This window comes from Dipodomys spectabilis, unplaced genomic scaffold (genome assembly GCF_019054845.1).
Source record: "Dipodomys spectabilis isolate Male_0828 unplaced genomic scaffold, ASM1905484v1 ptg000342l, whole genome shotgun sequence".
Taxonomy (NCBI): domain Eukaryota; kingdom Metazoa; phylum Chordata; class Mammalia; order Rodentia; family Heteromyidae; genus Dipodomys; species Dipodomys spectabilis.
Window position 1 is genome coordinate 1,072,524 of NW_024871019.1, and position 24,356 is coordinate 1,096,879.

Sequence of the window (24,356 nt, forward strand, 5' to 3'; positions counted from 1 at the left end):
ACTCCATTTGGAGACCACTGCTTTCTTCTTTTGCATTCTTTGTGTCTGGATCTCTACTTACCTTCCCCCTTCCCCATCTCCCCCCGCACCAAACCAGCAAATCAGCAGCCAGAAAAGTAGAGAGCAGAGTATATTCTGAGTGCCCCCCCCCCCAACACTCCTGGTTTCGTCCCCCTCCATTCTTGTGTGCAGGCGGGTGGCCAGAGACTCACCGGTTTTGTCTGAGTTGCAGAGGATGGTCTCCTTCTCTGCCCGCACGCCCGTGCTGGGGCCGTGCTGCATCCACATGGTGATGGTGAACTGGTCCGTCAGGTTCTTGGGCACGATCCCGTCGGGGATCTTGGCACCCTGCCTGCCGTCAAACCTGAAGATCATTTCTCCACTGTCCACGAGCAGTCCCGCTGTCCAGTTGGTGGCCGCGCTGGGGGAGGGCAGGAGGTCGATGATGCCAGAGGAGGCTCCTGTAGCAGGGGGTAAGAAGGGGACAGAAGGACCACAGGTCCTCGTCAGGAGGCGGGTTTCCTTGCCTGGGGTTTCAGCTCCTGGGTTGGGATGGGCCATTCAGCCCTCAGGTTCAATGAGGCCCGCCCCTCACCCCGAGCCCTGTGACCCATGACCTGGGATAGTGTTCTGCGAGTTACTTATGTCTGCTTGAGAAGTCATTGGCAACTTGGGAGGCAAAAGTGATATACACAGTGAGGCAGGGTGAAACCAGCCATGCCACCAGAAGAAGGTGTCGGAGGAGTGCAGAGTGTTGAGAGAACCCCGGTGGCTTCCATTAGTGAGAAGAAGCCGAGCTTGACTCAGTCGGGAGCCATTCTGCATCTCTGTAAGCATCCACCTTTGGTAAGGACTTTACTGTGCCTGGTGATATAACACTGGCGCTAATTCCATAGGCTAGTGGAGGAACTGGTTAGAAACATCTTCCAAACAGGTTTGGAGAGAAAAGTATTGAACAAGTACTAGTGTGGGCCAGGAGACATGAAAGAAGGTTTGAGTATAGTCCCGTCCTGTATATGTCTTCTTGTAAATACCTTCTATGGATAGAGTGGAGGTTTCACAATTTTACTATAATTTGTCTACCGTTTTAGAAGTGTAACTTTGTATTTCCCTAGGAAGATTTCTTGGGCAGTGAGCATGAGCAGATGCTGGAACTGAATGAAGCACCTCTCCTCCTCTGTGCTGACGGCATGTAGATCGCTGGGGTTTGAAAGGCACTCATGGGTGTATTTGCATTCTTCTATGGACAGAGTCCTCAGCACGTCAAAGTGGCCTGTGGATGACTGAGAGAGGACAGGGTGAAAATAGATGGAAGTCTCAGGGACAAAAATTCTCATCGTGACTCTTTGGATACAGCCCTTTACTGACATGTGCATTCTCAGCCACTTGGCCTTTGGCTCTCTGAGTAAGGGAAGCCCTGGCTCTGGCTGGGGGCCTGACACTGTCCACTCTGGAAGCCTTAGCTCTTGGGTGTCTTGAAGAAAAATCCATGTGGGCTATTCTGAGGGCATCAAATCTGGTGATGGAAATTCTAAGTGAGGACAAGCACTGGTAAGCTGCAAGGTGTGCTAGAAAACCAGAGACTCTCATGGCTCGCAAAAGTCTGCCTCATAACCCTTTTCAATTATGTCTGCCTTTTAGGAGACAGAGATGAGTAAAGCCAAGTAGCAGTGAGGCAGTGTTTGTCAAAGCAGTAAGTACATGATCATATGAGTGAATGAATGAATTCTCTGAAAATCTGGCTACTAAGTGTATAAACCGCAGCAACAGTGTCAGCTCTGGTCATCTGTAATTCTCTGACGTGTGAAGCACTTGATTTTAATAGCATGCTTGCACACTGTGGCCTGTACCTGAAAGGGAACTGTTCTGGGAGCTCTTGTGTTACCAACAGAACATGGGCTCCCAGCAGGGTATACAGGAGGAAGCAGCTGGCTGCCGGGAAGTGCCATGGTCCCCCTGGGGAGCAGCCTCTGACCTCTGAGTTATGGAAGGCATACGCAGCATACAGCATTTTCCTATTTTATATAATACGTACTGACGGAGGGTCACTGGAGTGAGCCTTCTCGTGGGCTGCTGTTGATGTCAACTTTGATTTGGTTCACAGTTCTCACTGAGGGCTTTCTTGTGTTCCACACAGCGCTGCTGTGATTCTTTCTCTCTGGAAAGCCTAGCACCAGGCTGGTGGGTCCTCAGAAGAAGTGATAAGCCATTGACCAACATCTCCCTAAGCTGGCAGTGGGGCCTGGCTTAGGCTAAGTCTTGCCCACACAGAGAAGGAACATGGGTCTGGGGTTCTCTGCTGCCTCTGTGCAAGGCAGGATGGATAAACAGCAGGAAGCAATGGACTGACGACAGGATGGATCCAGAGGGTGCAATGGAGAGCACAGAACTTGATGTGCTGTAGGTGGCTGTCATCAACGTTCCTGGACCTCTGCTCTTGCCTCCAGATTCCTAGCGTGGGGTGGTTGTGCCGCTGTCCAGCCAAGGTGATCAGCCTGGGTCCTTCTCAGATTCTTCTTTCATCCAACAGAGGATCAACCACAGGTTCTTGCCTCTTCACTCTATCTTACACTCATCCCTACTGCCGCTCCCATGGTTTGGAACCCACTGTATCTCATTTAGACTTGGTAAAAACACCTTCCCTGGCCCGTTTCCCTCCAAAGTCAATAAAGATTTGTAGGGTGCCAAATGCATGAATGCTGTGCACACATGTGTGTGTACTCATTCACACACTCACACACCACACACACACACACACATTCATCTTCTATAAGTCACAGTACCCACACACCACACACAGGACTCAGGTACCCACCTCCCATGTTGGGAAGGTCATGGCCTGCATCTCCCTTCAAGCTCAGCTAGACCCTGGGGCCAGGGGTCCTCCATCTTTTGCTTCTGCCCTTTTCCCAGAGACTTGTGACATCAGGCAGGCTCGTCTGGCCACCGGGGTTACTGGGAAGCATTCCCCGGAGCAGGTAGATGGTGCTTTTGGAAGGTAAGCTTCCAGGCTTCTCTCATCCCCACGGCAGCTCCTAGCACTTGATAAAAGCTCTGTGTTGTGGTGTGTGCGTGCGTGCGTGTGTGTGTGTGTGCACAAGCATGTGAACTGCCTCTCCTTTCTGGCTGAATTAACACGGCTTTCAGTAAGGTGAGGCTGGCGGACCAGATGGCACGAGCTGCTCAGAGACCACGTGTGATTTTGCTCCAAAGCTCCTTTCCCCAAGAACACCCTTCTCACCTCTCTGCCCCCCAGCTCTTCCCTGGCAGCATGCGAAATGAAGTCACATCCAGGTGCCCTTGAGCCCTTCTGATCTTTAACAAGCTGATTCGTCTTCTGCTCCTAACCTGGGGACATGCAGGAAACGACTCTAACCCACCACGGCAGTAGCAGGGGGGCCGCTTGACTTTTACTCTAGGCACACAAGGTATTCATTCCGAGTACCATGTCATCTTGGATGACTTCTGCATAAAAGACGGAAGGACAGGGCCTGAGGTATTTTTCTTAAATATCACAGGTCCTTGCTATCCTTTCCTTTTTTTCCCCCCTTGTTTTTCCAAGAGCTGTTTGGAATACTGGAGTTGTTATACGTTGTTCAGCGATATCTGCAGCCCCACAGGCCCCTCCAGTCTGGTGTCGTGGACAGATTGTGTTGATACCTAGCCACCATTTTACTTTAGCTCTGAACTTTACCACAGGGGATGACAGGCCAGACTGCACATTCAGAAGCCTTCTCCTGAGGGGTGCAGCCCCCTGTAGGAGTAAGGCTTTCATGGCTGGGAGTCAGATGGGAGTCCCTGGACTTTGGAGAAGAGGACTCACTGGGGTGCATGGGAAGGAACTGGGGAACATGGGGAGGAACATGCTGGGAGAGGAAAAGAGGCATGTGGGCAGGAGGATGCATGAGCCAGGTACTGGGGTGCTGGGGAGGAACTGGGGAGCGTGGGGAGGGGGTCCCACGGGAGGCATAGCCTTCTGTCCACAGGCTCCCCGGGAAGAACTGCACTCTAGCTTTGGGGCCTGGTTGATTTTGGCAGAGGCTAGTCTAAAAACTTTCTGATATCTGGATGGATTTTTAATATCCTGATGTTTTAAAATATGCTGATATTAAACTCTGGCTCGGGACACTCTCCTATGTATGTGAACTTGAACACGTTACACCTGCCCTCTGAGCCCGCCACGCAGTGGCTTGAATCCTCTCTGCAGGGCAGGCATGGGCACAGGAAAGGAGTGTGCGCAGTAACGTATACCTTGATTTGCACATGCTCAGGAATGCACCTGCCCTCCCAGGGCTTTTCACGTGAATGTGCATGGCCTCCCTGAATAAAGTGCTCACACTTCCTTGGAGATGATTCCTACGCTCTCCTTACCTGCTGTGGGCAATATATCACCGAAGTTTTATCCCTTGGCTATTTTGGTTTGAGCTTGACACTCACCAAAGTATTAACCCACTGAGTTCTGTTACGTTCTAAACACCTATCCAGGGTCCCCTAGTACGTTGCAAGCATGTGGCTTCATGTTGCACCATTGGCATGTTAAAATTCTTTTTTTTTTTTTGTCGGTCATGGGACTTGAACTCTGGGCCTAATGCTGTCCCTCAGCTCTTCAGCTCAAGCTACTGCTCTACCACTTGAGCCACTGCGCCACTTCTGGTTTTTTGAGTGGTTTATTGGAGATAAGAGTCTCATGGACTTTTCTGCCTGGGCTGGCTTTGAACCGTGATCCTCAGATCTCAGCTGAATAGCTAGGATTATAGGCCTGAGTCACTGGCGCCCGACCATGTTAAAATTCTTAATCATGGTTGAACAATGCCCCCACATTTCAGTGTGCTGAGCCTTAAAAACTATGCAGCTGCTTTGGTGGAAAGAAGAACCACCCCTTCCCAAGACGCTGAGATCACTGTTCACAGTGCCCCATCTCTTGGGTCTGTACCAGGAGCTTTCAGACACACTGTGCCATTTGGTCCCCATTTTGCCAGTGAAGAGTAGATACTGGGCCCTACCACTTGCCAAAGCCCACAAGGGTCCGAACCAGCCATGTCTGATGCCAACAGCTCTGATCCTTCTGCCAACAGCAAGTACCTATTCTGGAGAGTGAGTGAGGCAGGAAGGGCTCATTCTCTTACTCTGGTAGCGTGGGTGTACTTTATCTGTAGATATGATTTCGGAGCTGTTAATAAATTCCAAGTGGGAGGCACCTACCACACAATTTCTGAAGGGACTTTTCAGAGTAGGTCTCGCGGTCGCAGCCCTTGCCGATGTAATTGGTCTGAAGTTCTGCAGTGACCTGTAGTGACGACACGGCTCCATCGCATGTCTCCAGGTGGATGCTGGGAAATAAGGGCACACTCCCCGAGCCCGGCTGGTACTCAATCCTTTTGGTCCAGTCTGCATAAGCCAAGGAAAGATAAGAAGGAAATTGGATACCGTCAATCCTGCTAGGACATTTGTTTTTGAAAATGTGAATTTCTTCCAATAAATCATTCATCTCCACAACTATACAAGGGAACTGTTGATAGGATAATGGAAATTTTCCATTTGCTGATGTAAGGTTTCTCTACTTAAGAAATATCTGGGAAACGCAGCAAGCTACACTTAGCTGAACTGAATATACAACACACATGTACACACACACACAGGTGTGTGCCCACACACACCACACATGTACATGCCACAAACATTTACCAGCTCCTCAGCGTTGTGGGAAAAACAGAATAAGCTACCACATTCAGAAACATCAGTGACACATTTTTAAAAAGGGAGAAAAAGAGATTAGCACAGTTTTACACTAGCACTAAGATAAACAAAGCACTTGGACCTTGAAGCCATCTGGCATTTACTGGGGGAAGCGGATGCAGGAAGAAGAGCAGATGCCATGTCACTGTGACACTCCGGAGGGAGGAGAGGCTCCAAAGCCAATGGAAAGCTGGGATGGTTGACGTGGATGGGTCCGGTTTCACCACCAAACATCAGTTCTGTTCCAAGGTCAAGTCCCATATTTATTTCTCTATTGTATAAAACCACTAATGTTTTCTCTGTTTATATCTTTTATGCATTACTGATGACCTTTTTTTGAGTGTTGTTGATGTCACTCAGTTTCCCCATTGTGCCTCACGGCTTTTAAGAATGGGTGTGTCTCATTTCAGAGCAGGGAGAAGCATGGGGCATTTGAGCAGTTTTTGGGATCAGAAAGAGGCACAAAGATTTCCTGACATTCAGCAATCTGACTTGCTGAAGTAGGGCTAGACATCTTGTCATTGCTGGTCAGTAGAGGGAAAAATAGTAGAGGGAGGCAACAAAACACTGGAAAGAAACAAAATCACAATCAAAATAGCAACCCACAAGAATACCACAATCAAGGAAAAGAAACAGCCCCCAGGAGCTGACCGATACCTAACAGCAGTGATTGAGAGTTGCAGCCCATTCTCGGTGATGCTCAATGACTGATAACTGTGCACTTGCATGGTGTGGCCGTGGGCACGCCTGTCTCCAACTGGTCATTCTGCGCATCTGAACTGAGGGGGTGGTTAAGAAGGAGAGATGGGCTGCAGATGTGTGGAATTCTGGGCCTGGAAAAGGCCAGAAGTATGTGTTTGGGGGTACTTTGGAGCAGTCAGCTTCACTCAAGAGTGGTAGAACATTCCAGATAGCTATGCCTTGATCCATCCGTGCTGGGAGTCGCCTCTGGTAGGGTCACATGACGGGATGGTCAGTGGTATCAGCTGTGAACTCAGCTCAGAGTGTTAACTGCTGCTTGTCAGACTCTGGTGTGAACTCTAGTTCTGTACTTCTTGACTGTCTGGTCTTAGAAAAATGATTGAGTTTCTTGAGCCTTACATTTTGTATGAACCAATGGGTGCTTTGCTATCTCTGAGAAATGGCCAGGCAAGGGAAAGACTTGCTCTCCAGGGTCAGAAAAGTCCTCCATAGGAAAACCTCTGAATCCAGGAGAGAGAACATGTGATTAATATGGCACCAGAGATTCAGGAGAGTGGCACGTGGAAGGGGAGAACTCCAGGGGCTCTTGAGGCCACAGGACTTCAGGTGGTGTGATGTAGGTAGAAAATGACGCAAACAGCAGTCGGCCTTGGCTTGTGCACTGAGGAGTCCAGCGCGACCTGGGGAGTCTAGACATGAGTCAGGCCGAGAGAGGCTCAAGGGTATCTGCTGTGAGTCAAGGTCAAAGAACAACTCTGGGGCCAGATGATGGGACCAGATGACTGGCTTCTCACCATTCCATCAGGGGTCTCAAAGCCAGAGCCAGCTTTGCAATATGGCCACAGGAGAGGCGAGGAAAGGGAGGGGAGGGGGAGGGAGGAGGAGGGGGAGAGCTGGTCTCTGGTACGGGGTGACACAATTTCCTGAAGGTCCCTCGGCGAGTCGCTGTGGAGCCAACTTTGCACCAGGCTGACCGGACTCCTTAAATCACACCTCAAGAAGCATTCACTGCTCTTCTCAATTCTTTTCTGTTCGCGTCTCATCCTGGGTCTGCAGCTGTATGATGGTGTATTCGTCCGGAGGGAGGCGGGAGGCACTGAGGCAGGAGAGGCATCCAGCCTGGGACCAGCTGGGCTCAGAACGGCCTGTGCTTGGTTGGTGGCTCCATTGTCCTTGTCTTAAAGTTCTTAATAATTCCAAGATCAGGGTCTCCTCATTTCCACTTGTATCACCACCCACGGACAAAGCCGTCTGTCCACCTTGCTAGTTGAATAAGCTCGGGCATGTTCCTGGACCTCTCTGAGCCTTGGTTTTTTCCCATGAGGGATTTTTTTTTTTTTTTGGCATTATTGGGATCTGCACTCAGGGCCTTGCCCTTGCTTGCTTCTTATGCTCATGGCTGATACTCAATCACTTGAGCACCACTTTCAGCCCCACTGTGCTGGTCATTTTGAACTTCTCTGCCTCATCTGGCTTTGGACTAGCTATTCAGCCTTCTGAAGAGCTAGGATTATGGGAGTGATCCAGTAGTGCTTGCTGGATGAGGATTTTAATGAGTTATTGTGAAAGGAGACCACAGAGTGTAACTGCTGGGAACTGGGGCTTTGGGAACCAACCCTGCTTCCTTGTAACATGTCCAGGGGGAGGGAACAGAAAGGAGGGTGTTGGGGGGGGAGGCAGATCATTTCCTTTTCTCTGCCTCAGTTCCTTCATGCACACAGCCAAGTCTGAACTGTTTATTATAGGAGGTAATAAATGCAAACCATTTAGCCCCATGCCTGACACATAATAGGCACATACATCCTGAGCATTAAATTATTTGGCTTTCTTTTTTCCAATTAAAAACAATTACACACAGGCACCATTTAAAAAGAAACAAACTACAAACTCTCTGAACTCAATTACAAGTATAAGGAACCCTCCCCTCTTCTTTTATTACTGACCCTCTTCCATTTACTATATTTTATTTTCACAGAGCATTTTACTACCTTTTAATTCCGACTAAAATGAGATAATTAACTACAAAGGCAAAGGGAGGGGTGGTAAGTGGCTCTGCGCTCACGTCCCTGGCTGAGCCTTGAGGCCTTGCTCTTGCTGGGGTTCCGACAGTTGGGCCTCCTCTTCCTTCAGCTCCTGTCTGTGAATGAAACCTTTAAAGGTTCATCCCAGCATTATGTCCCATGCCCACCTGGAACAAGACTTGGATATCACCGTGCAGTGTCTGCCATGCAGTGAGTGGTTAATAATTAAGAGATAAAAGAAGAATCAGGTATGCAAAAATTAGGATATTAGGATGTTCACGCACAGGCACACGCACACACACACACACACACACACACCCCAATTCTGCCAAAGGTGGGAAGAGTCCATAGGTCAGGACACCTGCTACTGCCCATGTGGAATGGCACACCTAGCTTATCTGTCATACATCTAGCCCCTGGCCAGCTACTATGGGGAAAGCCTGCCAGGCACTGAAAGGAGGGAAGATTCAAAACACAGCTGGTGTGTGTATGTGTGTGTGTGTGTACGTGTACACACATGCATACATGTACACACACACACCTCTCTCAACCTAGTTTGAATGGCTGTGGTTAATGTATGTAATGAAATTGTCTTATAAATGGCTTAAATCTTGGAAAGTTCTATGTATTTTCAATCCTTTTACTCTCCCTAGATATTTTCAATAAATGTCAAATGAAATTACTTGAAAATTTCCCTCCAAGTTGTCTTGTCCAGCCAAGGCACTGGTAGCTCATACTTGTAGTCCTAGTTACTCGGGAGGCTGAGGTCTGAGAATTGTATTTTAGAATAACTCCTATCTCCAAATAACCAACAAAAAGCTGGAAGTGGAGGTAGATAGAGGTAGGAGGGCTGAGCGAGAGCATGAGGTTCTAAGTTCAAGCCCCAGCACCAGCACGCACACATTAAAAACACTGTTGCTCATCAAAGGTTCTCCAGCTTTCTAATGCCAGAAAACTGAAGCTTTGTGCCAGACCAACACTAAGGTTACTGCTTCCTTCATCTATGCCTCCTCCTGAGGCCCACACCTTTCACAGGGTTCCTCAGGGCACACTTCCAGGCTACTTTGGGGAGCCCAGGAAACTGAGATGGCTTCTGGAATCTCAGTTTTCTGAAGCCCAGGTGCATCCTGGGACCTTCTCTGTGGCCTGCCACTCTCCGTGTGGAGAACCAGTCCTGCCTTGTCAGGTCATGAAAAGGCGGCTTGCTAAACGTACTAACCAGGGCGGCTGACCCCTGCCAATCCTGCCCTGTGGAGGGTAGGGCCAAAGGTGAGTTCTTGAACTGTAGCACTTGCTCTGGCCTGCAGACCGGGCCCAACCTCTCACTACCTGTTACATGTCTGTCGTGAATCAAGTCCAGAGATTGGGAGAATAATCACTTGATCTACTTTAGAAGTTGTCTGCTAGAGTCATTTTGTATTTGTTGAATCTAGTAAGCTTGTATTTATATCGTGTTGACTACTCAGTTTTTACTTTTAAAAATTATCTCATTTATTTCAAGAAGGTTCTTTCAGCTCAGCATTTCACAAAGTAGTGTTCCATGTATGGCTGTGCAAACAAACCTCTGGCCCTTCGCTGAGGGTCATTTGGAATATGCTGCTTTAAACACTACCTTAGCAGTTCTGTTTCCTAAAGCCAACTTCCAAAGCGCTTTTCAATCTAGAGATCCTTCAGAGCCTCGCGCCATTTTACCCAGGTGTTTGAAGGGCCATTGGGGCTTCTTGGTGCTGAGTCGCATCCCATACTCCCATCTTAACAGCCATCATCCCTTCTCACCTGGACCAGTTACCCTGACAACCTGCCACCTCACCTGCTGCTGTCCTAAGATATGCAATCACCACTGCCTAACCTCAGCTCTTCTCGCTCTTCTTCCAAGAAGTCCTCTGTGACTGCCAACAGCCCAGACTAGGTCACAGGCCATGCAATCCACATCCTCTATGTGGGTTCCCACAGAGCCTCTCAGATTCCCATCTATACACAGAGGTAAAGTCATAGCTAGCTTTAGGAGAGTTGTATGAAACACTCGTAGAGACACTTCCTGTCTCTACCTCAGCAGAGGCCAATGGGAAGTTTGGGTGGGCAGACTACATTGTCATGTAAGTTGGTGCCCAAATGCTCTGGAAATAGACAGACAGACTTGGAAAACACCAGGCCAGACAATGCCAGACAGAAAATTCCCTCCACACTCTGGAGCCTCAGCAATTAGAAGACTGGGCTGAGAAATGGCCTATATCTGGTTGTCCATGATGCACATATACAAATTTCTCTGAAGCTTGAAAACTGTCCCAGTGGAGAGAGCCTTTGCACCCCACGAGTTCACAGGAGGTGAGGATGTCAGGACTAGCAGACTCTCTCTCAAGGAGAAGATCTACCTACACACTGGCCCAGCCTTCTTTGCTCCCCTTAGGTTAGACCCCATCATCGTGAGCATTGGCTTTCTCATCTAAAGCAATACAAAATTCCATGTCCTTTGGGAACCATGGCTTCTTCCTTCCCAGAGTCAACCTTTCAAAGTCCTGTTTGTCCCAAGGCTGGGTTCTGAATCTCCCACCTGTCTGTATGAGCACAAGGACTGGGACCATCTTTGCTCACGTGTTCAGCAAGGGATGAAAACTTGGAATGTGCTCTGTGCCCTTGGGTAAAGCCAACAGATGCTCAGGCCGTTTTTCCTGTGCACTGTGGGGTTAGTACTACTGTTTCAAAGCTGTCCCCATGCCAAGCCACTGGGCACTGACATTAGTAATGTTGCTTCTGACAACCCCAACTGTAAAATGGGGAAAGCATCTCCATTTCTTGGATAAATACGTCTATTTCTTGTGGCAAAACAAGTACATTCCAGAAACCCTCTACTAAGAGTTGTGATGGTTTGTGACCGTATCCAGCACACTCTGTAGGGCAGGCCAGGCTGCCTTCATATAACAAGACTGGTAAGCCCAGGCCCACCTTGCCAGCCAGGCTTGCAGACTGGCTTCACGTCCACCTGCACCAGGGTGTCCTGAGCAGCGGGCTTCTGTCCACAGTCGTAGGCAGTCACCAGAATCTCGTACTGCCGCTGCTTGTCGTAGCTCAGCTTCTCTGTGTTCCTGATGTTGCCTGAGGAACAAGAACATTTGAAGTCGTTTCAGGTCAAGCAAACCATCCCACCTTCATTCAACATCCCTTCTCTGCTCCATCAACCCTGACAAGAATAAAATGACTGTTAAAAAGAAAAAGAAATTAACAAGGGCAAATAGAAGCCTGGCCTCCACCTGAGGCCACCATATGCTTTGATGGTGGCTTCCTGGAGCCACTGGCTGGAGCCACCTCTTGGTGTACTGGGGCTGTGAGGGGATTCCAAGCACACATCTGGAATCCACTGCCTGTGTTGATAAGTAATGGGCTTCCAGAAACTTCCCTCCTGAGGTGGGCCTGCATGGCTGTCTCTGATCGAGAGCAAAGACAGTACATCTGTCATGGAACTTCTGGAAAAGGATGGAATTCAGTAAGTGTCCTGACACATATTTTTTAGCATCTGGGCTTGTCGCCAGGAGTGTTCGCTGCTGCTTCTCACATTATTTTGCTACCAAATAGGAAGTAAAATCAATAAGAAAACGTGTGACCTCCCCTCTGAAAGCTACACAGAATAACAGATTCCTTGCTCAGAGGGAAAAAATTATTTTTTCTTCTCCAAGAAAGTCCAATGTTTTCAGAGTCAAGTGTATTGCTTTGTTCTTGCAGGCTTGATACTACCACTTGGAAATAAATATTTGATAATCAGAAAAAAATGTATTAGACTGTTTTGTTGGAATATGATTTTGTTCCTAAGAAGAAATAATAACCCTATGCCCATTAATAAAAATGTTTTGTTCCATGACAGTAAAGTCTTCCTTTGCTGGAATAATGTCTGTCTGTGTTTTTTTTTTTTGTCTGATGGAGAGGGTGAAGGCAAACTAGAACTCAAATGCCAACTAGAATGCAAATCTTTTACCAGAAGCAAAATTAAGAATCTAAAAATTATAAAACAAGCCAAAATCCAGAAATAAACAAACACAGAATGGTTGATTCAGGTAGATACTTGCATTTCATCAAAACTTAAGGCAAATTACCTAGATGAGTTTTCTCCCATTGCAAGTGATGTGTATTATTCATGCAACTGAAATTAACTAAAGGATGGGAACTGAGAGCAGAGCTTCTACCTTAAAGGCTAGACAAACTGAGGCATCAACCACCTAATACTCCTGGGACAGTGCTCATCAGGTGCCACCAGGTGGAGTGACAGGATTGGGGACATGGAGGACCTTAATGTCATGGGCAGAATACAAGGTCACTCAACCTTAGTGTCATGGGCGAAATACAAAGTCACTCAACCTTAGTGTCATGGGTGGAATACAAAGTCACTCGAAACATAGGACCAAGAATTAGAATAAGTTGGTCCTGTGGGGATGCTAGTCCTAAAAGATAAATATATATGTAAACACACATGATCCCGTGTATGTGTGTGTGTGTGTGTGTGTGTGTGTGTGTGTGTGTGTATGTAAGATATTGGCAACTATGGGACCACTAAGATGACCGGAGATTGATAGAGAAGAGAATATCAGCGGGTGAATAACAATACTGCATTCATATTGCATCTACAAATGATGAAAGCAAAATGAAGCTTATTGAAAGCTGTTGAGTATTAGGGGGTGGTGGGAATGGGGAAATTGAGAGCAGGCTGTGTCAATCTGATTGAGGTACTGCATAGGCCTGCATGATTCACTACTGTGAAACCCCTTTGGACAATTAACATGTATGTGACGTGAATGTAGCATATTGGGTGTGGTTATGGGTATGAGTGTCGGGGGGGGGTGTGTGTGTGCAGGAGAATGGAGAGGAGAGTGGAAGGTGAATTTGATCCCAATCCTTTACAGACATGTGTGAAATGGAACAATGAACCCACTTGTTCAGTAGTTTGGGAAGAGAAGAGGGGGGGAATGAGGGAGCATGATAGGGAGGGGTGACTACTCTGACCAAGAAGGACATGTCAAAAATAGCTCCCTTTATAGAACTATCTTTTAACAGCATACAAGATATGGAAAATTTGAGCCTACTATGTGCTCTGGGCTGTTTTCTAAAAATGCAACTGCATCTACTGATTGGAGGTGGCGTTTAATTTAATGAAGTCAGGCAAAACTCCCTGAAGAAAAGTGGGTTTGATGTATTTCTGGCACTGTGTATGATGGTCAAAATTTCATTTCCCATCAAATATTTGTTTTTGTACTTAGTCCCAGAGGACTGCATGGGTTTGGATGGGTTCAGAAATGGGTTAGAATGCTCTCCGTGGATTCTCCTAACCAACTCCTTTGAAACTACAGTGGTTGCAGAGGAGGGATCGGTGGAAAGTTTACTAAAACCATGAGTAGTCTGTTATCCACAGTGCCAAATTGAATTATGAGCAAAAAGTTTGGACTTCCCCTTTCTTTAAAGGTAAATGACTCTCAAAAGATAACTTCTCTTAGTGGAAGGAGACTTGGGGTTTACCATCTGTGTGACATTAAGCAGACAAAGGAAACACTATTGATTGTAGTAAGAAAATAAATACACACAGGGGCTGAGTCTGTGGCTCACTTTGTGGCAGCTCCCCTTCAGTAAACAAATCTTAATGAAACTGTTTGGGGAAACTTGTTTGCCCTCTCTACCTACAGCAGCTTTGCGTGTGTGTGAACATATTTCAAAATAGAATCTGAAGAACTGGGTCAAAGATGCCATTGTTGTGTAAAGGAGTGTCAAATTTGGACAAAATACACATGGAACATGTTTTGAAAGCTCAGAGAAAGCCATCCATCTTAGAGATGGTTGCCAGTGGGTCTTTTCCTGCCATCTTTGGACGAGTTTTCTTACTTAGGACCTTGTCAGATGATCTGAACGTACACTAAACTCAGGTAAGAGTACACAGAAAATGTTATTCTCTCCCCTAGCCTCTTTGTGAGACCTCAGAACCCCATATGTGGTAGGCTGTTACTGTCAAGATTATGCCAGGAGGGAAACTGAGGGCCTCCAGTTGGAAGAGACTCAAGTTAAAGACAGACCAGGTTAGCCAGGCATTGGTGGCTCACACCTGTCATGCTAGCTACTCAGAGGCTGAGATCTGGGGATCACTGTCCAAAGCCAGCCCAGGCAGAAAAGTCTGTGAGACTCTTATCTCCAATAAACCACCAAAAAACCAGAAGTGGAGCTATGGCTCAAGTGGTAGAGCACTCGTCTTGAGCTGAAGAGCACAGGGACAGCGCCCAGTCCCAGAGTTCAAGCCCCATGACTGACAAAAAAAAAAAAAAAAAAAAGGCAGACCAGGCTAACTCTATATTGTGTCTTCTGTCTTTTTTGTCCTGCTTCTCTTCTTCCCCCAGCTCAGAGATTGGCAGGTAGGAATGACCAGGAATCAGCTACCTGAACGTCACATGGTGAAAGGTGTAGAAAACCCAGGCTTCGATGAGAGCTCCCCTGATGTAGCAGCACTTGCCCTGCTATGCATGTATGCAAAGAACTTGTTCAAGGAGCTGAGAAGGTCATCCAGAGAAGTGATGGATGAGGGCCAACTGGGAAGCTCATTAGAATGGGAGCTGCTTCTGTGTCTGCCCCTAGGTCTTGCCTTCATTACTTAGAGAACTGCTTTCGTAAACCTCGCTGTTGGGGCCTGCGCTCCTCAGGACTGCCCACTCTCCTCTTCATCTTATGGTTGTAAACCAAAGTTAGAGGCAGAGGCCTGGCAAAGGCCCATTACTCACTTTTAATGAGACAGCCAGGGAAATAAATTGGCATATGTTAGTGAAATGGCTCATCAAGGTGAGTAATTATCTTCATGACTGGGGCAGTTTACCCTCAGATGAAAGAACTGGCATTTCGTCTCTCACTGGGTGCTGGCTCTCGAGATGGCGGGGGAGGGGCAGGAGGCCAAGGGGAGCTTGGCCACTTCTCACAGATCCCTCCACTTGTCTTGTCTTGCTATTTATTCACCATGGATTTGTCACTCCCCCAATTCCAAAAGCCTTACTTAGCTGGGCGCCAGTGGCTCATGTCTGATGTCTGTCATCCCAGCTACTTAGGAGGTTGAGATCTGAGTACTGAGGTTCCAAGCCAGCCCAGGCAGAAAAGTCCATGAGACTCTTATCTCCAACTAACCACCAAAACCTGGAAGTGGAGCTATGTCTGAAGAGAGAAGAGCACTAGCTTTGGGTGGAAAAGGCCCTGGATTCAAGCTCCAGTCCTGGTACCAAAAAAGAAAAACTCCAAAGCCTTTATGAGGACAGGCTACACAACTGATTACAGGAGAATAGAAATCTGGAGGAGAAAACACTAAGCAGATGTTCTATAGATATGTGTATGTTGCATGTACATGCGCACGTGTGTGTGTGTGTGGGGGGGGATGGGGACAGGCCAGGTATCTTACAGGGCAAGCTATCAGTGTTTATTTCTGATTCTGGCAGCCTCTGCTAATTAAAACAATCCTCTTTTTGGTCCAGAATGGAACATTAACTCAAATCTAGCATTTCCCCTTTCCTTTCTTGTGCATTGAACTCCTAACCTGTACAATTAGCATCTAGCAATGCCCAGGTCTGTAGCTGTCCTTCCTACACCTTTTATAGTAAAACTAATCTATTGCTATTTTTTCTTTCTTTTTTTTTTTTTTGGTCTTATGGTGATTAGCTTGTCCTTCAAGATACACCACTGGCTCAGGCCAGGGAAGAGGGGGTTACTTGGTTCCATTCTCTATGGAGTCTGCCGTTGTTCTCAGGATGCATAACATTATATAACAGAGCAAGTTTCTACCTGCCCTCAACACCAGTAAGACTTACAACAACAAGAAAGTGACTGAAGGTATTTCCTTGTAGAGATTGTCTCTCACAGGTTTAGAGGGAATTTGTTGGCCAATTTTGGCTCATGACATGCCTTCTACATTAATATCACCGTTGATGCCTCTTATTTTATCATTTGTCTTCACTATATAGTGAGTTTCATTCTGTGTGTGTGTGTATGTTTGAATATGCTCAAATTGGAGTTTGAATTCAGGGCCTGGGCACTGGCCCTGAGCTTTATTGCTCAAGGATAGTGTTCTACCACTTGAATTACAGCACCACTTTTGGTTTTTCTGGTGGTTCACTGGAGATAAGAGTCTCATAGACTTTCTTGCCTGGGCTGGCTTTGAACTGTGATCCTCAGATGTCAGCTTCTAGAGTAATTAGGATTACAGGTATGAGCTACTGGTGCCTAGTCTGTGACTGTTTTTTGAGTTCCATCAATGTCTACAACTAATCACAGTGTTCTTTCAGTCATCAGAGCTCATGAACATGGATTCTTGCAAATGCTGCATCTTTGTGAGGTCTTTGCATGTTATTTTAAGCAATGTAAGGATTATATACAGGTATTAACACATTCATTCTAGTAACTAACAATATACTTGGCAAATAATACAAGTTGATTATAATCAAAGAATGGAAAATTACAGGTCTGAGTAGGTCAGGCCTCCAGCTGGCAGGCTTACTCTATAACAAGACTGATATTAATGGTGACAGAAAAAAATCGGAAATAATCCAAATAGTTTTATGGGACCACTTCAAGTCCTTTCGGTTTGACATGAGGTTCTAATTAGGATTAAAATTCTGAAAAGGGACGTTGGTAGGAGCCTTCAGGATTCCTGACAATATCCATGGCTTGGATTAAAAAAAAGCATCCCCCTCTTTGTTTCTCCCTGAGCATCTCCTGGGAACAGAAAATGGGTTGTTGGGCAGTGGTGGGTCATGTCACAACTTGTCCTGGGGAGGAGGGACCCAGAGATGGCCAGGCCAACGGTATGACTGCTATCAGAATAACTGGGAAATTCTATCAGGAAACCAAATCTCTTCAGTCTCCAGATATGTGGCCTGTGAAATCTACCATGTGTATTTAGTTTCTGGGGTTTCCTGGGAATATTTTAGAGCAGGCAGGGCTAGTCATGTGAAGATGGTTTCCTCAAGTACTTCTCTGTGTTCCAGAGCCCAGATCAAGAGTCTGAGCAGGGATATCACTGCCAGGCCCATTCGGGGGTCTGTACTCGGTCTTTAGGAAAGTCAGGGGTAGGGGTGGTGGTGGTAGGGCTGGCTTAATTCCCTGACCCTCACTGGAGTCCTTCAGGACACTCACCATTTCTGTCAATGGCAAAAGGCACATCCGTTGTGACGATTTCGTAGTTGCAAATCTGGCTGTACTGTGGGGAGCAGTCCTCATCGATGGCCTCCACTTGCAAGATGCTGTCGTAGATCTTGCCTTCTGTCACCACAGCCTTGTAGGCTGGCTCTTTGAAAGCGGGAGCAAACTCGTTGACGTCCTTCACCTGGATATGGACCACAGCCCTGGAGCATGGATCAGAAAGACAAGAGAGAGTGTCATAGCTCCCAGCATCCCCTCCTGCTTCCTGGGGCACTGACTCAGCCCAAGGGCAAGTGGGGGTGGGGGAGGCAGCTCAAGCCGGGCTGGATGACTGCTGCCTGAGTGCTCTGTCCTCCCTCCACTGGGCCCATCTCCCTGCCCCGTTGCCCATGTTCTGAGTGAATCTTCCCCAGAAAATCCACCATTCTTGTCCTTCCTGTTGCCTCTGCCTCTCAGCAATGTATTTCTTGTTCATCTGCTCCCTTTTCTCTTTTCTACTCATTGTTTACACATCCTTCCATTCAGGAAGAAAGGAACCTCACTGTGTTAAGACTCTGAGCCAAACTTGATCATGGACAGAACAGACACAGCTCAAGATGGGGAGTCTTGTGACAGGGAGAGGCACGAGGCACTGTGGAAACCCAGAGCAAAGTCTCGACTAGGGCTTCAGGGAAGAGTAGGCTGAGAGAAGCCTTCCTGGAGGAAGTGACCCCTTGAACTAGGTCCTGCAGGTGGATCTAGGAGTAACCTCCAGGCAGGAAATATAGGTAGAATATTCCTTGAGTAGAAAACGGTTTGTGCAAATGGCCCTAGGGGGCTTGGAGAGCAGGTGTGACATATCTGCACGGTGAACGGAAGGGGGCCAGTGTCTAGGTTGCTCTGGCTGGGCACTCACTCACTTGTGTGACTTCTTCCAGGCTGTCTCCCGGGGCCCAGCACCACAGTCATAGGCCTGGATGATGAATGTATACTCCTTCTGCAACTCACAGTCGATGGGACTCTTGGCGCGGAGCCGGCCCTCCCCGGATGTCTTGTTGAGTACCACGGCCTCAAAGGGCAGCTCCTGGCCGTGTATCTTGAACGCACAGATTTCCCCTGTAAAAAGACGTTGGACAGTGAGGAGGGATGCTGGGAATTGCCATGCTGGGCCAGATTCACAAGCCAAGAATCTCCAAGCAGTTCACTCTACACATTTCGAATTCTCAAGCTGAACTCGTTGCTCTCCAGAGATCCTGACCAACGTGTTCACTTCATGGAGATAAAATGGAAATGTCTCATGTGTGGCAGTGTCACTCATCAGGTATTCTTAGTGGGGGCAAAAATCGGTGAGTCCCTGTGTTGGAAAATGGCTGAGCTCACCAGTTCCCCAGGGTTCCCAGCAGGTTACACATTCCACTTGCCCTTTGCTCAGTCTGGGTTTAAGGGATTTGCCTAGGGTCAAAAGACAAAGGAGTGCAGAGGGGAGGGAATCAAAGCTTTTCAGTCTTCTGCCCTGTGGCAGCATTCTTAGTACTGGAAAGCTGTGTTGCTTGGAGGAGCAGATGATGAATTTGGAGCTGCTGATGGATACAATAGCCAGGTGTGGTGGTACACGCCTGTAATCCTCATTACTCAAGAGGGTGAGGTAGAAGACCTTGGTCTGAGGTCAGCTATGTTTTCTGGGTCTGGGGGCTGGTTAGTGTGAAATCCTATTTAAAGAAAAAAAAAGGCAGAAAGGAAGGAAGAAAAGAAGAAAGGGGGGGGGAAGGAAGAACAAAAAAAAGGGAGGAAAGAAATATAGAATCCTGGACCACACAGATCTTCTGAACCAGACCTGTGTTTTTAGTGGGATCCTCGAGTCTCTACTCCTGTTTTTCTGGTTGCACCTCCCATATTCCTCCAGTAACCCTCTTCACACACCCTCTCCTGGAGGAGACAGGGAATGGCTCCAAGTGGCAATTTCTCTCTTGTACCAATGGGGGTGAGCGTCTGTGAGTTCAAGATTCCCTGTGGAACCTGAGAAACTATTCTTCTTTGAGAGCTGACTGTGGTGTGGGTTGATATTTATTACGACCATTTCTCTGCATTCAAGTTATAAGGCTGTATGAGTGTCTCTCTCCCTCCCCCATTTCTCCATTGGTAAATAGATATTTACTTCTTAACGCCAGAATGTAAACGAGTTCTGTATATTAAGTGCAATGTGCCAATAATTTGGGGCACACACACCCTCTTCCTATCTTGAGAGAGCTGGTAGGCTGTGAGCGCTGTACAATGTGGATGGTGTAAGGTTGGGGTAGAGAGTTCTGGATCCAAATTTCAGGTTTGCTTAACCAGTAACTGATCGGTTGAAGCCACACTGTACAGCTTTTCTGGGTCTCAACTGTGCCACCTGTGAGACGGTCTAGCTTGTGGTGTGGGGAGGAGGCACACTGACTTCGAGATCCTCATCCTTGTCTGACACAGATGACCTTGTTATGACCCAGGCACACCGCCTGGACCAGGAAGAGGCAAGTATGGTGCCAAGGGGGACACCGAGAAGCCTCGCTTAGCCTTACCTCGGCCCAGGCTCTGCCCAGAGCCGACCTTGAGGAGACCACATAACATGACTAGCTACTTGCCTGCTTGGGGTAGCTTGGTAACTCTAATCAGAGAATCTCATCTGACTTTTATAATAAACTTGCAAGGCTTCTTCTAAAACTTCTATAAGTATGGGAGGAGGAAAAGGGAAAGGAGAAAGAGGAGGAGGAGTAGAGGAGGAAGAGAAGGAGGAGGAGGATCAGGAAGGCTAATAACTTGTCCAAGGTCACAGAATTAAAGTTAAGCCTTGAACTCAGGTAGGACCGACTTCTAAATCCAGTACCTTCCACTATGTCATGCCATCTCCAAACAGCCCCAAAACTTACAGAGGGGACCCCCCCCCCCTCCGTCAGGGACATGTCCAAGAACGAATCATATGGCAATTCAAGTCTCGCTCAGGAGAGACGTCCCTTGTTTCACATACGGAAAGCAGGCCCTGGTCTCTTCCAAACAGTGTTTTCCACCACGTTCAATCAATAGCAACGTTACCTCCAGGCTTTTGCTTTCCTTATTATTTCTTCGATCTTCAATTTCATTATGAACATTCCATTTTCTCTACCTGCCCTCCTGGCCACTGCTCAAATATAGTTATAGAGTAAGGGACCAGACAGACAGGCGGTGGGCCAGGATGTAGGAGGAACAAGTGTTCTCATTAGCTGTGGTTGTTCAGGGATGCTGGGCATTTCAGCTCTTGCCCGTTCTGACAGGCTGAGCTCTGCAGCCTTCTGGGTGGGGCAGATTCATCTCATCCTTGAGTTTAATTTCTGCTCTGAATTATCTGTGGTTGAATGGATGAACCTCTAAAGGGCCAGCCTTGTGATTCCATCTTAAGATCAATGCCAGTGTGAGAATGTTACCCGTGTACCCACACTAATTCTGGAGCATTCTCTGCAGGGCCCAATTCTCACTGTGATTATAAGGCTAATCAGACTGTTTCTCTTTGAAGAGTCAAGTTAAACCTAAAATAGATGAGGGTAATTTTCTGTTGGGAACATCTGATCACAACCAAAGTAGTTCTCAAGACTCAGCAATCCTTCACAAGAGAAAGGAGAGAAGGGAGCCCAAGGAGAAAAAGGAGAGGAGACCCAATGGGGAGGCCAAAATAAAATAAACTTCATGCTTGTATCTTTCCACCCAACTAAGCTCTATTCAGTTCAGTTGAACTAACTTCTTTGCTGTGTGGTGGTAGCAGTGGGAATTGAACCTGGAGACTCACACAAGCCAGGCAAGCACTCTCCCACTGAGGAACTCTGCCAGGAAACCACATCTCTTCAGTGTCCAGATGTGTGGCCTATGAAATCTATTGTATATATTCAGTTCCTGATGTTTCCTGGGGGGTATTTTAGAGCAGGCAGGGTTTCCTCAAGTGCTGTTCTGGGTCACAGAGCCTAGATCAAGGATCTGAGGGAAGTTGTCACTGCTGGGTACACGTAAGTTTGAATTTGGCTTTCAGAGTAGGGGTGGTTGACTTGATTCCCTGACTCCACTAGAAAGAGGAAGGGAGAAAGGAAGAAAGGAAGGAAAGAAGAAAGGAGGCAAGAAGGGAAAGAGAGGGAGGGAGAAAGAGAGGAAGAGAAGGAGGCAGGAAGGGAGAGAGGGAGGGAGGGAAGAGGGTGGGAGGGAGTGATAGGAGAGAGGAAGGGAGGGAAAGAGACAGGGAGAGAGGAAAGGAGGGGAGGGAAGGGAAGAAGGGAGGGAAGGAAGGAAGGAGCTGCATCCTAAACCACTTCTGTCTCAGGTACGGGATGTGTCTGTGAAGGTATTTCAGGGCTTCTACTCCAAGACACTGCATGGGGTACAGTGCCCACTGGTCAGTTAAACACAGACTCAAACTGACTTGCTACAATGCCATCTTTATAACCCCTCAAGTCTCTCCAGATCTTCATTTCCTCACTGGTACAATGACAACAAAATCATTTTGCCTCTGGTAATGATGGATAAACTTCTAACACACAGACCCTCTTCCCCACGGCACCAGACACCTGAGAACCCGGCCACTCATCACCCAAAAATGCTCAAATATTCACCAGGAGGCAGATTTAGCTTAGCACCAGTGCCTCACACCTATCAATCCTCGCTACTCAGGAGACTGAGGTCTTCCAGTTGCAGTTTGAAACCAACCGCAGCAGGCAAATCCATGACTCTTATCTCCAATTAAATGTCAAAAAGAGGAAGTGGAGGCATGATTCAAGTGGCAGGGTACCATTGTTGGGCAGAAAAAGTGAGAGCACAAGGTCTGGAGTTCAAGCTCCATTACCATTACACACACACACACAAACAGATTTTGGAGAGAAGTAGCAGCTTACTGGATATTAGAAATGGGTGAGTTTTCTGATTTGATTCTTTGCTGTAGCCATGGCTATGTGGAGACTGCATTCGGTGTGGATGCTTACAACTTTGGGAGGAAGACAAGGGGAAGAAAGGGGAAAAAAAAAAAAGGAGTCAAGAGAAGAGGAAGCCTGATCTCCATGAAAACTCCGCCCAAGCCTTGGCCAGCCTCGGACTCTTTACTTGGGAGACAGACTCAAAGAGCCCTGAGAACCAGGGGTCTGAACTGACACCTCAGCAGGCAAGAAACAGCTGACGGTTTGAGTTTAGCCGAGCTAGTGGGCTGTTGAAAGAAAATATCAATAATTTTTGAAGGAATATGACAACCCAGTCTTCTAAAAAATCACATTCGAAAATATCGAGGATACGGTTCAAACTTACTTGACATCTAAAAAGCCCAGAAAAAATACAATCTTTTTCAAGGAGAAAGACTGAACAGAGGTCATGCTTGAGGTAACATGGGTATCTGAATTCTCAAGTGAGTATACTACCTAATGTCTTCTTAGCAGGCTCAAAATATAAGAAGCAAAATGGATATAATTAAAGGGAGAGATATTCACAATTATAATAGGATTTCTGCACTTCATTCTGTAATTAATAGAATAGAACAAAAAAAAATCAATAACCTAAGTAACATTCCCAGTCATGTCTTACCTAATGTGGATAGATCACTACATTCAGCACAGAATACATTGTCCTTTCAAACTCACTTGTTGAGTTCAGAGAGACCCTACACAGAGCCATCAAACAAGTCCCAATGAGCTTGCAGGTCTCAAAATATACAGAATATATCCTCTGCCCACAAAAGAAAACACTTAGAATCTACATTTAACAACCAGAAATCTACAGAAACTCCAGGTATTGAAAAACTAAACCAGATCTATCGCAGTACAAAGATAAAAGAAAAAAAATGAAAAGAAAATTAGAAAGTAATTGAAAATGAAGACAACATAAGCAGCATGTTTCAAAACTTGTGGCCTGTGGATAAATCTGTGCTTTGCGAAAAATATACAGCTTTTAAAAACTGTGATGAAATGAACGATCTAAGATCAAGCCAGAAAATGAAGAGGTCAAGGTAAGTAGACAACATAATTATTGTATTTAAGTCATATATGAAAGAATTAACAGCACGTATGTATAAATATATAACGAGTCTCTCTGTCCCTCTGTCTCTCCATCTCTCTGCGTGTTTCTCTTTCTCTCGCTTGCTCACTTGCTCTCCAGGCCTAGATGGTTTCTGTGAATTCTATCATGTATTTGAAAGAGGAAAAAATCCATACATAATTTGTTTTCAGAAAAATAGAGGAAAATGGAGCCCTTTTTATGAAATTCTTTTTATACACTAGTACCAACCTGATGCCAAAACATTCCTAGGAAGGGAAATTGAAGACCTTTAATGGCTATAAACATAGATATAAACATCTTCACAATACATATCAGCAAATTGAACACAATTTAACACATGATTAATTAAAATTTAGATCAAGAATGCAAGATCCAGTCAATGTAATTCACCAAATGTACCAGATACAGGAGAAAAATGAACACTGTTTGCAAAGATGCATAAAAGAATTTACTCAAATTCAACACATAGATATAAGCAAATCTCCCACTAAAGGGCATGTAGAAGAAACTTCAAGTTAGCACCATACTAACAGTGCAATATTGAATCCTGCCTTATTAAGGTAGGATGTCTACGCTGTTTAGTATGTTTTGAGAACTTTACTAGGGACCTGGCACTGTGCCAAAGAGCCGCCCCTTTACAAGTACCAAGCTTTCTTCCCTCATACAGATGAAAAGACTACAGCACAGAAAGGTTAAGAAACACTCCCTGTGTTACCACACAGCCATAAGCCAGAGCTGGAATTTGCC

General features: G+C 46.6%; 1 protein-coding gene across 1 annotated transcript in view; it reads right to left on the reverse strand.

The window, feature by feature from the left end:
- Window positions 1-24,356, reverse strand: part of Clstn2 (calsyntenin 2) — a 378,995-nt gene that overhangs the window by 42,359 nt on the left and 312,280 nt on the right. The window contains exons 6-10 of the mRNA XM_042665750.1: window positions 18,500-18,695; window positions 17,595-17,803; window positions 11,403-11,552; window positions 5,203-5,388; window positions 213-461 (exon numbers count right to left, since the gene is read on the reverse strand). Coding sequence (XP_042521684.1) covers window positions 213-461; window positions 5,203-5,388; window positions 11,403-11,552; window positions 17,595-17,803; window positions 18,500-18,695 — 990 coding nt within the window. The remainder of the gene's footprint in view (window positions 1-212; window positions 462-5,202; window positions 5,389-11,402; window positions 11,553-17,594; window positions 17,804-18,499; window positions 18,696-24,356) is intronic.